At 43.1% G+C, this 15,324-nt stretch overlaps 1 protein-coding gene across 2 annotated transcripts in view; it reads left to right on the top strand.

The window, feature by feature from the left end:
- The first annotated feature begins 11,385 nt into the window (after positions 1 to 11,385).
- tll1 (tolloid-like 1) overlaps positions 11,386 to 15,324 on the top strand; it is a 44,753-nt gene continuing 40,814 nt past the window's right edge. Inside the window, exons 1-2 of one of the 2 annotated variants that reach the window (XM_070828463.1) lie at positions 11,386 to 11,526; positions 13,096 to 13,579. In XM_070828463.1, coding sequence (XP_070684564.1) covers positions 13,399 to 13,579 — 181 coding nt within the window. In that variant the 5' untranslated portion in view covers positions 11,386 to 11,526; positions 13,096 to 13,398. Of the gene's footprint in view, positions 11,527 to 12,979; positions 13,580 to 15,324 lie in introns of those variants that run through there. The other variant, XM_070828462.1, reaches the window with a different exon arrangement.

The following is a 15,324-nucleotide window of genomic DNA, read 5'->3' as shown; positions in this document are numbered from 1 at the left end:
TGCGACCATATTAACATCTTCTCCTCCTGCGTCAGCCATTGTGGGTTAAACAAACTGCTATTAATACTTACTGACGGTTACAGTAAAGTTTTAGCTTGTGCAGGTCGCTACAGGTAAGAATCGCTAGCTTTGGCTGAGCTTTCTGACCATCCAATCAGAGGACGTGAAAATACTGACGTCATCGTACGCCTGCTAGATGGCGCTGGGGTCTGATTGGTTAAAGCAACAGTTTCACTCCGATGTATTTTAAGCTACGGGCGCCTGCACTTCTGATTCAGAAGGCTTCAGGGCAGCACATGATGGCTGAAATATGATTGGCTAAAAATCAGTTTTCCTTCAGACAAATGTTAAACTTTAATGTTAGTGTGCTCCATTTGTGGACGCTAGGGGGCTAAACAGCGCGTAAACAAGCTAACAGGTCGACACTACAGCTGTTACCGAACCACAGGTGTCTACTTACACATCCAGTCGACGAAGAACAGCGTTATCGTCCCCCTGAAGTCGTGTTTTATCCACCTGAAGAACGTAAGTCCAACTTTATCTCTCCTTTCAGCTCAGCTTTGGTCCTCACCAGCTAGCTTGACAGACGCTAACTAAGCTAGCCTGTCCGGTGCACAGACTGCGGGTCTGCTGTTGTGTGGAGGACAAAACAGGAAGCTTTGTTCATTCATTTGATGTAGTATAGATATTAAATGATGCGCTAAAATGCTAATTTAAGTTTTAACTGATGATTTTATAAACTTTTCAGCTCCAGCTTCAGGGATTGTTCAGCTTTACTGTCAGACAAGTCGGTGTTTTAGTTAAGTTAGTTGATTTAGTTAGCTCAGCATCCTGCAACCTTGTTTTATGAAATGTATCTGCTGGAAAAAGTGGCATTAAAATAACATTGGTAAACTGTTTTTTTTCTGAAACAACGTGGTCAGTTTAAGTTCTCTTTTTATGAAGTTGCAAAATATAAAACAATGTGAAAAACAACACTTCCTGTGTCACTATGTCAGTGAGAAATATTTCAACGAAATGATATTTTCCGTAGTGTTGTACTGTATGAGTGGAAAGTCATATTGTTCCCATAGATGCAAGTTTTAAATATTATTCTTTTTTGATAATTGGTGTTACTGTGTCAGAATACACAAACACTGTGTGAGGTTCACTTATGAATGACTGTCTCTAGCCTGTCTCAGACCCCTTTGTTTGACGGCAAAATCATTAAAAAGGAGATGTCGGGGAAAAACCACCTCGACAATGCCCTTAAAACGAGTGGCCTAATCCGTCCACAACCATGATGTAACATAGGTTGTTTGTGTTGTATGATCCTGTAGTTCTGGCAATAGAACATATTCTATTGTAATGCATTCCATAACGCCATATTAAAGCAACAATGTTGCCATCAGGAGCTATAAAAAACATTATCATATGTTAAAAGTGGTGCAATATTTTATGTATGTGATTATTTAAATGGTATACACTGTAAGTATTTGTGATTTTGTTCTGTTTGAGAAAGTAGTTTCTGCAGATTCGGCAAACCAACAACACACTAATGGACAAAGAGTGCCACAGTAGCTAAATAAAAGAGTCAAGAATGGCAAGATACTGTATGTAATATTCAGGTGGTAGTTTTTCACTGTGTTGTTTTTGTCCATTTTCATGATTATTTCAAAATCTGATTTTTTGTGTGCAGTGCTTAACATTGTTTGCCTTTTAATGCATTTCTCATACACTGTCTTATCTCTCATTTTACTTTTCTATAGATCCTTCCCAGGACTGTTTGGAGAAAAGAGGCCACATTAACTGAGAAGACTCGTGGCTCATGGGTTTTCAGAGTAACTAACTGCTACACATGCCCAACATTTGATGACGTGTGAAAGAAAAGCCGATGTTTTAATCACAGGACTATTGTCTGCACAAGACAAAACTGAATGGCCCTGCACACCCATGGTGCACCCTCACAGCTGATTTCACTCATTTTCGTGACTATGTGGGTGTTTAATTGACATCTCTCTGACACTTCAGTTTGCTTTGTCTCACTTGTTGTTACACCGTTATCATGCTAATTAGTACACCGAGGCCAGTGACCTCTCAGAGCACGAATCTAATCAGCAGGCAAACTGAATTAACCCGAGCTGGTGTGCATGGTCAGTACATGTCGTCTTTATTTTCTGTCACTGTACAATCATTTTCCTACCTAACTGGACTTTCCACCTTGGTTAAACACACCTTATTTACTACTTCTTGTGAAGCCTAAATTCAAGAACATAAACCTTTTCATATTGCTTATTTTGCTCAGAAAGGATCAGTAACTACTCAACCACATCGTCCCAAATTCTATATCTCAACAAATGTACTTGTCCTCCTGCTGCTTTATGTGTGTTTATATTTGTATCCTTCTCCCTACAGTGGGAATGCATTGTTTCAGGAGTGTATTGTTCACCTCCCAGCACACACACACACACACACACGCGCACTGAGCAAGGGTGGCACTTTTAGTCCAACTATGCAGTTGAATCAGCTGTTTTAGCATTAGATGCTAACTCTGCAGATCAATGGCCCCCTCAGTCTATTAGTCATACCTGCCCTATTAGCATCTGCTATTAGCATCTCCTCATCAATACCATTGATCAAGCTGCTCTGGCTTCAGGACAGAGCGGGACACTGAAGAGACCTGGCGAGAGAGAGAGTAGCCTGCAGAGCCTGCAGACACTCATTATTGTGCCGTTCTCCAAACTGCCTTCTGCTGCAGCCAAATATTTCAAAATTTGACTCATCAGTCCAGAGCACCTGCTGTCATTTTTTGTAATTGTTGAGTCACTTGGCCATGTTTTAATGTCGGAGGTTTGGCTTTTTGGCCGCAATTCCTCCATGGTCTCTGCTAGTTCTGAGCTGATGGCACTGCTGGACATCTTACGATTTTGAAGGAAAGTACACGCAGTGTGTTTTTCATCTGCCTCATTACGTTTCCTTGGCCGACCACTGCATCTACGGTCCTCAACACTGTGCTTCTTCAAAAGAGCTTGAACAGCACATCTTGAAACCTCAGTCCTTTAATCAAGAAAATTAGAAAATCAGGTGACAACTACAACACTGGACAATGTCAGGTTTCTCTGGCATTAGCAAAACATTGTCAGATGCATCATTGCTGGCAACAGTGCTGCAACACAGATAATCTCTGACAAGAAGGACTTTTTCTAGTTGTAAAAGAAGTATTTTGTCATTTGTAATTTTTCACTCTGGCCTGGTGGCACAGGTGTCCACAGTAATCCATCTTCCTGTGTTATTACTCCTTTAATCCTGCAGGTGACAGTATTGTGCTGATGACCTGACAATCAAGGAGAGGGGTTTGTCTCTGAGGTGAATATCAGTTTAGTCTGTCCAAAGAGCCAAATCAGTCTCTGCAATCCCTCAGTAAGGATCCACTGGTTACGGATCACTACTCATATGTGGATTTGAGCTCTTCAATCACAGGAAGTAGCTGTTGTTAGTTGTGGTGATTGTGGACTCGGTGAATGTTCCTCATTAGTGAGTGGTTTCCCCCTCAGAGCCCACCGACTCCTTTAACTTCAGAGTAGCTGCAGGCCAAACGTTTCAACAACCTCAGTTCACTAAATTGTGTAAAGAAGCACATGTAATCATCTTCATCTGATATGTAAGAAAAGATATACTAAGTGGAATTAGTGGCCTTGAGAACATTAAGAACCGTTGGGAACATTTTAACAGTACATCCTCTCCTCTCATCTGTGCTGTGTGTGTGTGTTTGTGCATCTGAATGTCTGCTTGGCTACTTTCAGTTAAGCGAGGCCAAGGATCAGTAGAGTAAACTGCCAACAAACAGTGAGACGATGCATCCCTGAAAAGCACCAAGTCATCAAAGCAAAAGCAAAAGGAAAAAACATTTTTACAGCTGTGATGTATTTATATTTAGAATTTATATTTTTATAGCTTACTGCAGTTAATGGGAGTCACTGATTATTGAGTTGATTATTGGAATGAAAATCTGCCATGATTGCATTTTTTCTCTAATTTCAGTAAGACTGTTAGCTTATTAGCAGCCTCCAGCATGAAGTGTATTTAGGCTAAAACCAAAACCATTTTTCCATCCTGTCAGGCTACAGATGCAGGAGGTAGATTTGCTTTTATAAATGCATCTTAGAGGAGTGGTAGGCCTGTCTAACCCTGCACCCCCTGTTGTGGTGGCTGTGGAATCTGAGGTAGACTTCAGAGTGTGAATTTGTGTGAATAAACTATCTCCTCATATGTGAATATAGTGTTAAAGTATTAGACATGCTCTACACTACACTACAGTCCATTTACCATTTGTTTCAAATACAGTGATGTTACACAAATGTTGCCCCAGTAGTATGGTCCTCTATTTGTTTGGGTTCTCAAACTTCTCACTACACAAAATGGTCAGCCAGCACCAGCAACCACTTATTCCTCTTTGTCTTTGTCTTTCGCGCCAAACAAATTCAAGCTGCCACATTGAAGCTACCAGGTCCTCAGTTTGTCCATTCTGGGTTACTGTAGAAATTTGGCATCGCTACATGGTAGACTCAATGGGAAGAGGACCTGCTCCCTCTCTGTAGATATAAAGGGCTCATTCAAAGCTAATGAAAACATGACTCATAATTTCAGGTGATTATACACTCCATTTCTGTTAGAATCCTACAAAGTGCACCTTTAAACAATGAAACCGACATTATGATTCAATCTAATTTTAGTCGTATGGTCAAATTGTTATCAAGGTAAATGTTAGGTGAATGTAGGTGATGCTAAGCAGCCCTACCATGTACTGCACCTTATAGCCACCACGTCGTGTATTGGAAAAACAATGCTTGGAAACGTAGCACTCAGGAAATTATCTACTTTGTTTCTCAGTGTGTCGCCACTTGAGAGCTTGTAAATTCTGTGCACAAACACGCCTCTTTGCGTATGTGAACACACTGTAGGGGTCTAAACTGTTGGTAACGATGCCTTCTTTTCCTATACTTGACGGAGGTTGACAGGTGTAGAACAGCTCTCCTGTGAAGAATCTGCTAAACATGACTGAGTGAGTCTGTCAGGGCTTTACAAGAGGAGCTCCACATTAAATGTCTTTACGAGCTGGAGAAAGATGCTGTAGTTTTTATAGAGTACCAAAGTTGCTTGTTGGGGCTGAAAAGTCTCTTTACAGAAATTCAGCTGCATCTCTCTGCACACACACATACACACACACACACAAACACAGAGTTTAAGGTCTTTGCTGCTTATTTCTACAGTCTCTCTGAAAGGAAGCATATCTGCAGGGAGCAGAGGCCAGGGCATACACACACACACACACACACACACCCACAATCCCAAGTTCCTGCAGAAGTGCTGTGTCAGCAAGGGACCACTGTTTACATTTACACACTCACTCACACACACACACAGACACGCACACATTCAGCATCTTTGGCTTTCAGAGCAGCGAGATGGTGTGAACAGGAGGATTTAGTCTGTTATTGCTCACTCTGTACACTTCTTCCTGTTCTGCCACTGTTCAATTTAAAATCAAACTCATCATCATTGACCTTTTATCCAACCGTCATCCTCCCTTTGCAGCGTGGAAATGAAATGTCCAGATCAACAAATAATTTTAGTATTTAGTCTTCAAGTGTTTTTTGTGTCTGACTTGAAAGCCTGCAGCTGGGGTGAGCAGGGCAGACTGTTCTGGTAATATTTGGGGTGGAAACTTTTAGCGGGAATTTTAATGGAAATATAAGGGTTATTTGCTCAGGCTGTATTTACCACATCATACGCAGATAGAAAAACACCCATAACACATCATAAACAGACATAACTGTAAAGCTTTTTAATAAAAATGAAAAATTCCACAATTTAATAGTGTTTAACTTTGATTAAATGAGCTGACTCATTTAATGTTGCATTGAACTTTCACTGAACAACAAAAACAATTAGAGTGCCCTTCAGTTGAGACAAGGACATTTTTTGGTAGTAATTAAGACTAAAACCGTTTTTTGTTGTGTGAAAACATTTTGGTGATGCTGAAGACTTTTGCGATTGAACTTGGATATATCTATTTGTATATTATGTCCTACACCTGATATCCGATCCAGTCTCCTCCTCCTCCTGCCCACTTTTGGGCAGACACTGATGTCTGAATGCTTTTACAGGGTCACTATTAATGTCATGTATGTAAATCTTGTAAACTTGATGTTTATTAATTGTTTTTGGGGTATTTATGCTTTATTCAGACAGTGAGGACAGACAGTAAAGAGCTGCTACAGTAGGGAATCAGCCTGAATGGTTCATGGTCTACCAGGTGAGTCACTGGGCTGCTCCTTTAACCTGACCATTACAATCTCATGCTTAGTGTACACATGTGGTTCAAATGTACATTTACACAGTATCACAAGTTACTGTGTCTACATTTCTGCTTGTGTACAGATTAAACAAACAAAGATAAATCATGTTGATTAGTGAAAAGTCAAGGGTCTTGGACAAATGCTCCTTTGAGTACTGCCCTACATCACTGTACAATCACCATGTATTCTGTTATATAACTCAAACTGGGAAAGTGTCTTTTCCATCTTCTCTGTCCCCTTTTCCAGTATTCATTTCTCTGTTTTCCGTCTTTTCCTCCTTTCAGCTGCAGACGTATTTTTCTTTTACTCCAACATGCATCCTGCGTCCATTCTTCTTCTCCCCAGTCGGTTCATTCTGGTGGCGCAGGGACAAAAGCGCTCCGTGTCATCTTTCCAAACGCACGACCCGGATCACGAATGTGAGCCACAAGCAGGCACGTGCACACCCACGCAGTCACGCCCACGTGCACGAACACACGAGAGGCAGCGGAGGAGAGATGAAGGTGGAGAACCTGAGCCCTGAGGGGTGCAGAGAAGAGGAAATAAGAACAGGAGAGGGAGAATGGCACGCACAGCTTGGCATTTAAACAGAGGATTTCCTCTCTGTACCTCGTCTTCCCTCCGCTCTCTCTGTTTACATAAGGAGAGACTACTTCACATGGCGAGTATGAGAGTCCAGGAGTGTGTTTGTGTATGTCTGTGTGCTCTCTCTCCACCAACACAGGATAGTAACAGCCATCATTTATATTAGAAATGAAAAAGTTTCACTCTGTATCTTCACGTGTTTAGTAGAGGTGTGAATCAGTGACTTGATATTCCCCTTAAACTTTCCCTTAAGTTGCTTCAAAGTGAATTGCTCCTTCTAGTTTTTTGTTTATGTGACACCAATGACATTTAAGAAACAAACTGATAAAGAAATTGGAACTGCTTAGACATTTTTGGAGCTACTAAACAGTGTCTAAGCATTATCATCCTCCGTTGCACTCTGCTGTGGTGTCAGCAGACTGTCTTCCTGTGGCATTTTAGCCAAAAGGTGATGGATGTCTCTGGCCACCCCTTTGCTCCCTCAGGGGGAATTTCATAAAACACTTAAGACACTATCAGAGTCAGCAGGCCGGAGAGAAAACATAATATTTTCTTTTTTTCTTACTTCTGGTATTCTTATCATCACTGTCCCTCTTCTGTCTCCACTTTTTAAAAACGGTTTTAAAAGACTTGGATAAAGTAAGATATATATATAATAGAGATGGATCCAAAATCCAGTTTGTTTAAATAGCACAACGAGGCTATGAATTCACTTCTATAAGGAATGACAGCTCCTCCAAAGGATGAGAAGGATCGTGGAGTCAAAGGACAGCAGGTGTTCGCTGCCGCCATATGCAGGTATGTATGTGTGTTTAGTTATGTTTGTTCAGTCAAAATTCTGCATGCACACAGTGTGGGGTTTTAAATTCACCATCCAGCGTAGTGAACTGAAGTCCCTCATTTTACCCTCACTGCTCCACTGGTTTCATTTCCCCTTCCAAGATTTAGTTGCAGTGCTTTTAGTGATTACATTGTACACAGTGTTTGCTTGTAAGTGAATATTGTGTACATACGCAACCAATGACTTCCCCTTAACAATTTACATTCATCCGTGCCAAGCAGGACTTTGTTTTTGTTTGTGTCTCTAATCTTGAAAGCAAGGGACATATGAAAGAGGGAACTACAAGAACTACAAGATCTACTCCTGACATTTAAACACACCTGGCGAAGGCTAAACTTCCTGACCACCACACTCAGGTTTTCAGCTAATCACAGTGGAGCTTCATGGGTGGGAATTTGATGCATATTTGCATAAAGTTAAAATGCAACTTTTTTTTGTTAATTTTTTTTTTTAACCGCGTCTTTATTTGTATTTATTTGTTTCATAAAACGTTGAACAAGGTAGAGCTTTTGTTGCAGCGTTCAGTGTGTCCTTTGTTAATGGACTGGCTAATCCAGCAGACAAACATTAGCTTTAATTTGGATTTGTGTTTCTGGTCAAGTCTGAGTCCTGACTCTTCCTCTGGCTCTGTTGTTTTTTGTCTCCATTAACTCTTGAGACAAATATCTGGCTCTCTAGCCGCTAAATGATCCACAATATTCACTTACTAGTAGGTAACTTTGCTGTTTGGTGCTGTGTAGGCAGTGCACTGTAGGTTTTTAGGGAAAACAGCTGCCTGCTGCTTGAAACAACATTGATGAGAACACCATGAGTGAACTTTACATTTGTGGGCCAGAAAGCAGAAAAATGTCTGAAAGACACTGAAACACTTTGTAGAGCTGATGGGAAATGCAGTGTTGGGTGATAAATCAGTGACCCCTTCACATTACAGGTAGTGATTTGATCCATTGTTAATATAAAAACATTAAATAGTGCAGCTTGAAATCTGAGTTTAGGTCACGTCTCGAGTCAACAGCTCTGGTAGCCGTAGTGTTTGGAATATTTACGTTCCAAATCTCTGCCTGCCTTCCTGTTGTGTTTGGAACCATATTGACAAAGTGACGAAGCATTTGAGTGGTCGACAGAGAAGAATGATGCTGTTGATTTCGCTCGAGGAGCTTCTCTTTGGTTTTGATGGTGTTTCTCTGCAGTGAAAATGAGCCACCATTTCGCACCAATCCAAGTGACTGAAGTTAAGATAACCGCGGCTACTTAATCTCAGTCTTGGACAAAACTTTTAACATTTCACACCTTTTGATTCGAATGTATGTCCAAAAAATGGATTTTGGGCAGAGTATATACCTTAAAGTTAAACAAGTACAGTACAGTACAGTGTGTTTGAGCAAAACAAAGCTAATAATAGTGCTCCAATACCTGCAGACCACAGCACTTGGGGGAGTCTCGAGGGGCTGCTGCTCAGATCGAGGGTTCCTTCTGGTGTGTGTGTGTGTGTGTGTGTGTATGTGTTTCAGAGAGGGGTTGTGTTGGTGGTCAGTGTGCTGGGTCAGAATGCTGGCGAGGTACTTTCACTGAGTTTCAGAGACGTGCTGATCGATAAATGCTTTAAATAGGGACACAAATACCTGCACACAGCATTAATCTCAATAGCTGGATCCTATTTAAGAGGAAAGCATTTTGCTGAATAGATTTGGCTGGATGGCAACCACACTGGGGTACAGTAAGTGGTTGGAGAGGCCCAAACGCCACTCAGTTCCTTCCCAGGTGTTAATTAGCAATAGCTCAGGAGGGAAATCCAGACCACAGAAGCACACACACACAATGTTGTATAGACGTTTTGTTTGTGTAGTTGGATCTTTTTTTTTTAATCTCCAGAGAGTAAATTAGTTTGGTCACTCATGCAAAGTCACAAATAACAAGAAACTGAATTTGAAATTCCCTCCAAAACCTTTTCTAATCAGCCTTTTTTAATGAAGTCTCTAATCCTGTTGGTATCAGTGGATGTAAAGCACTGTAATCTAAACTGGATTTTAAAAAAATGGAATTGGCCATAAAACACAGATAGAAAACATTTAAAATCGTCTTGGTCCAGACTGAAATATCTCAACATGCTGGAAGGTTTGCCTTGAAATTTTAGAGGATGAATCCCAAAGACTTTGGTGATGCCCTGACAGCTTCCTGCTGCATGAGGCTGACAGTTGTAGTTCAGAGTTAAATATCTCAAAGACTGTTCGATGGATTGTGGAAAGACGTTTGGTGAGAGAGTCTTCCTGTTGACTGTCCTGTTTACACTGGGCTCTCTGGCTGTGTCACAGAGCGACAAAGTGCACAAGGGGAGGACAGTCAATCTTCTTAATTAACCCTGATGGTTCTATAACCGTAACCACATTTATTATAGTAACCATGATGACAAAGGCCGTCTCACATTAAGAAAGTTCTTATTTTCACCCAAATCATGATCTTTCCTTAAACGTAAACAAGTCGTTTTTGGGTCTAAATCTAACCAAACCTTAACCATGAAACATATTTATTTTTCAACAGTGATTTGTAACTATAAGGCTCAGACAAATTACGAAGATAAAGATGTCAGATCGGAGGAGATGTTGTTGCAGAGAGCACGGACAAACAATGTAGATTGTTGTTTACCTTTGGAGGACTTGTTGAGTTTAGTAAAGACGTTTACAATCCTGGGACCCTATTTAACCTCTGGGTCATCATATCTAACAGATATCAGAACCAGACGTTCACGACAATTCAGATAATCTTCATCTAATAAATGCAGACACATTAAGCTTAGTCTTTGCATTTCAGCCAAAGAGTTCAGCCTCTTTTGCGCTCCACATGGCCTGCTGCTCAAACGTGATTGGTCAATGCCACTAGGACTACAAATGGACTACAAATGTGAACTAGAATGCTTTAAAAAATCTTGTCCTCTGCCTACAGATTCTGCATTCGTATGCAGATATCTGTTTATGAAAACATTTACGTCCAGCTCACACTGACTCCAGTTTCTGTCCCCCTGCTGTCAAGTTGAATTTTTATGCAGAACTGCTAGCAGTCCCATCAGCTTCAGTTTGTGTGCATTAGCAAATGTTAGCATTCTAAATTAAGATGCCACCATAGTAAACATTTTATCTGCCACACTGTCATTATGAGCTGACTGATGTTAGCATTTTGCTCAGCCTCACTGGACCACCACGGTCATAGACTCATTTAGATTTTACACCAGTTCACTTCACAACAATATGAACTCCAGCATGTTTGTATGAGGAAACAATGCCAACCTGCTGATTTTTGATGAGACCTGGTGATGCTCCCTCCTTGTCACCTATTTTTGGGACACAAATCAGGAGTGTGTTAAATAAACACTGTGTGTGTGTGTGTGTGTGTGTGTGTGTGTGTGTGTGTGTGTGTGTGTGTGTGTGTGTGTGTGTGTGTGTGTGTGTGTGTGTGTGTGTTGCCTTCAGGGGATTTGTGTCCGTGCCCCGGTCGTGTGTAGTGGACAGCTTGCGGCTGGATTGATAGAGTGACGTCAGCGCGCCGCTACCTCTCCCTGAGGGCAGGATTAGTCGGGAGCAGCAGAGACAGCGCGCCGGTAATCTCCCGGTAATAAATGGGGGGAGACGGGCACGTTCGGAACTGCCGGTACCGAGCGACACCGGAGGCCCCCTGGGACTCCCGAGAGGACCCCTGCGTTTGAAGCGTGATGGGTCGCTTCGTGACGCCGCAGCACACCGACGCGCACCGGGCAGGTAAACGCAGCAGGTAAGCTGCGGGGACGCGGGGTGAACTCGTATCAGCAGGATTTACCTTGGCAAGGTGTTCACAGGCTGCACCGGTCGTCTGTCAACAACTGCTGCTGTTTTATTTTTACTGCTTGTGTCTGCCGTGCGTCCGCGTGTATGCTGCACTTGGGGAGATTATGGGTGCTTGTTGACAACTTTACAGTCCCGGCTAATTTAAGGGAAAAAGACGGCCAGTTTAACCAGCTGTAAATGTTCTTCTCTCAAATTTAAAAGTAGAGGTTCCTTTAGTGGGTAGTTGTGGGTACCAGCGATGCAGGAACATGAACCCACATGAACTCAGTTCCCTCATCTGTTGACTGACCTACTGCTGGCAAGGTTAGGTTTTATGACATCTATCTATCTATCTATCTATCTATCTATCTATCTATCTATCTATCTATCTATCTGTAGCAGCTAATAGATCATTAGAATTCAAACTAAGTCAGGTTTTAAGGTGTGTTTTCCGATGATTCTAGAGCATTCCCCAAACACACTACAGCACATAGTGTTTTGTGCCATAATGACCACCCTCTGCCTGTCCCTGCGTATTTAAGGCTCTGTTCCTCTGCCATCATACTCTGTATATGCCATGCCACCGCACAGAGAAGCCAGTGTACCCGCCTATATCTCGGATCTGTACCGTCAGTTTTTAACGTGCATTCTTTTTACGCACAAGGTCTACCCTGTCATATCTCTCCTGAGATCCTCTTCCCGTTTCTCTCCTACCAGGACAGAAATCAAGGGGACGAGAGGAAGCGTAAGGACAGACTTGTCATGATCACAAAGGCAATCTAGCCCATATAGCCTCCTACCTCTGGGCATTTATGGTTTGGCTGTCACCTACTTGGCACCTGCCTCCAAACAGCCAGATAACACCCATTATGCACCGGGTCTAAGGGCTGATGGATACTAAAACCCACAGGCCAGTTTTGTAGCCGCCGTGTTACTTTTACCGCTACCGGTTTTCACTGTAAGTTCACTTCACTGTATTTTACGGATCCGTGCGAGCAAAGGTCCAATAACCTGTGAAGATCAGTGCGCGCTTCCTCCACTGTCACCGCGTGGAGAGCAGAAAGGAGCCCCTGAAGTTTATTTATTACAGTGGCTGTGTGTGTGTGTGTGTGTGTGTGTGTGTGTGTGTGTGTGTGTGTGTGTGTGTGTGTGTGTGTGTGTGTGAGAGACAGAGAGAGACAGAGAGAGAGAGCCATTGTACATGAGTGGCAGCAAATACTCAGTGAATACAGGTAGAAAAAGTTTTGGTTTTGCACCACTTGGGTCGAACAGTGCAGGTATTTGTGTGTGTGTGTGTGTGTGTGTGTGTGTAGGCGGTGCGCTGACTCGGGCTGAGAGAGAGCACCGGACAAGGGGGAGAGAGAGAGAGAGAGTGAGAGAGAGAGAGAGTGTGAGAGACAACAGCGCTGGTTGGAAATATGCGAGGCGGATGTTTCTGTGAGCAGCAGACACACCGCCGTGCGTCTTTGCGCTCAGAGATCACCCAGTCCTGATCTCCTGATCTCCTCACCGCTTCCCTCTCTTGTTTTTCCCACAGCAGCCTCTCCTGCGAAGCCACAGCGGAGGACAGCGGAGCTCCTCAGCGGACACTTTGCTGACTGACACGCACCGGGACGGCCAGACAGATACCTCGGTGTACTTTTGCCATGGAGGGGCGCCGGGCAGAGTAACTTAGAGCAGCTTACAGTATCCACAGCAAGACAGCCAGAGAGGAGAGCGAGCTTCACAATGAGCCGATAAATTCCTGCTGCCGATGCTTTCTTTGGAGAGTGGATCGACCATCTCCTAACAGCAGAGGAGACGAGCAGAGGGGCCTTTATTCGTTTATTTCAGTCTTCAGATGGACCGAGTGCCCTCGGCACTGGCCGCTAAGATGCGCTGGATCACGCTGGTGCTTGCCGGCTTGACTTTCTGGGGCAAAGTGACTATTTGTAACTGTTTCGACTACGAGGAGCCAGACTATGATTATTATGAGGAGGAGAGAGCGGAGACCATTGACTACAAAGACCCCTGCAAAGCCGGTGAGACATGCATTTAGTTTTTAACCATAAAACCACATTGAAAATAAGTGTTTTTTACGCGGTGATCGTGCCGCCGAGCGCGCTGGCTCTGAGGTGGCACGTGCATGTGTGTATGAGAGATGACAGCGTGTGTGTGTGTGTGTGTGTGTGTGTGTGTGTGTGTGTGTGTGTGTGTGTGTGTGTGTGTGTGTGTGTGTGTGTGCGCGCGCGCGCGCGCTGGTCCAGATGCCCCTCTTTCCCCACCTTTCATAACCGATAAGTCAGTGTCAGTGGTGATCTCGCGGGTGTAAGCCACGTGCAGCCCGGTGACGGTCCCGCTAAGCCTCCTGAGTCTGACGCATCCTATGCACACATTCAGTGCGTGCTTCACCTGTAGGCAGAATTTGGGTTTTGACTTTGGTGCATATATGGACAGGCTGTGCACGCGCATGCAAGCATGTGTGTTTGTGTGTTTGCGTGCGCATCCAGATGTGAAATCAACCATCAAAGAAGATGGGAAACAGCTGGACTCAACTCTCTCTCTCTCTCTCTCTCTCTCTCTCTCTCTCTCTCTCTCTCCCCCTCCTACACACTCTCTCGCACACACACACACACACTGGTAAAACATTTTGTCGGATATTTAATGGCTGGGAGCTGCTGTGGAACAACAGTATAACCACGTTTGGTTAAAAAAGGAACATTTATACAAATTGGTCATAAATTACTGCATGTGTGATTGTTGTGGCTGATTTAAAGTGCGGTTTATACATTAAAGATGTGAGATTTTTCTTCGGCATATTAGAAGTCTTTTATAGGTGTGTGTGTGTGAGATGTGTGGCGTCTTTGAGTGCTCCACCCCAATGAACTCATGTTTGTCTGGAGATTCACTCAGGATTTTATGCAGTTTGCTTATTAAATTAACCTTTCTGTCCTCCCCTCTGTCCTGTATGTACAGCAATTGTTGGTGTCCATCTACTTATTGTAGTCTTCACGGGGCTGAGTATAATTTATACAATATTCTGGTACAAATATAATACCTGAGTTTCAGTAATGATAGCGACACAGTATAGATCAGGACATTAATTTGGCAAATATAGACATTTAGACGTATAACAGGTGTGTATACAGATGTGTGTCTTTTAACAAAAGAAACCACTCAAGGCTCAATAGGATTTCTGAACCCTCCTGCAGTCTCAGCATCGTTCCTACAGAGCAGGTGGAGTCTTAACCTCTCCTCTCCTCCTCTGTTCGCCTTCTGTTTGTGCAAAGTTGCAAGAGAGATGTTGCGGTGTTGTAAGAGCAGCAAGCGTCCTCTTCTGCTTTCGTTAAACCCGCCTGACTACATGTTTCCATGCAGATGTGTTTGTATATGTGTTTGTGTGCGTTTTAATGGCACTTTGCAGCATTAGTGTTGTCTGCGATGACACGTTGGACTGATAAGAACTCCACCCAGAACGCCAAGCGTCCGCACGCTGACCGACACACATTCCTCACATACCAAATACACAAACCTGACAAACCCTGGACACTGGCCAGTGTGTGTGTCTGAGTGTGTGTGTGTGTGTGTTTTCATGTGCATGTAACACTGATCTCTGTGAGGGTGATTTTTTTTTGTTGATACTGCAATCCCATGACTCTGTGGTTTTTAGTTATGCTGAGACCTTAACGTCTGTGTGTGTGTGTGTGTTTGGATGGAAGCCCAGCAGGTTACAGGGAGACAGTCAGTCTACATATGTTTGAGTAACTGGGCGACTCTTGTAGGTTAA

This window comes from Pempheris klunzingeri, chromosome 3 (assembly GCF_042242105.1).
Source record: "Pempheris klunzingeri isolate RE-2024b chromosome 3, fPemKlu1.hap1, whole genome shotgun sequence".
Taxonomy (NCBI): Eukaryota; Metazoa; Chordata; class Actinopteri; order Acropomatiformes; family Pempheridae; genus Pempheris; species Pempheris klunzingeri.
The sequence above is the reverse complement of the archived record's forward strand: the minus strand, read 5'-3'. Positions and strand labels throughout refer to the sequence as shown.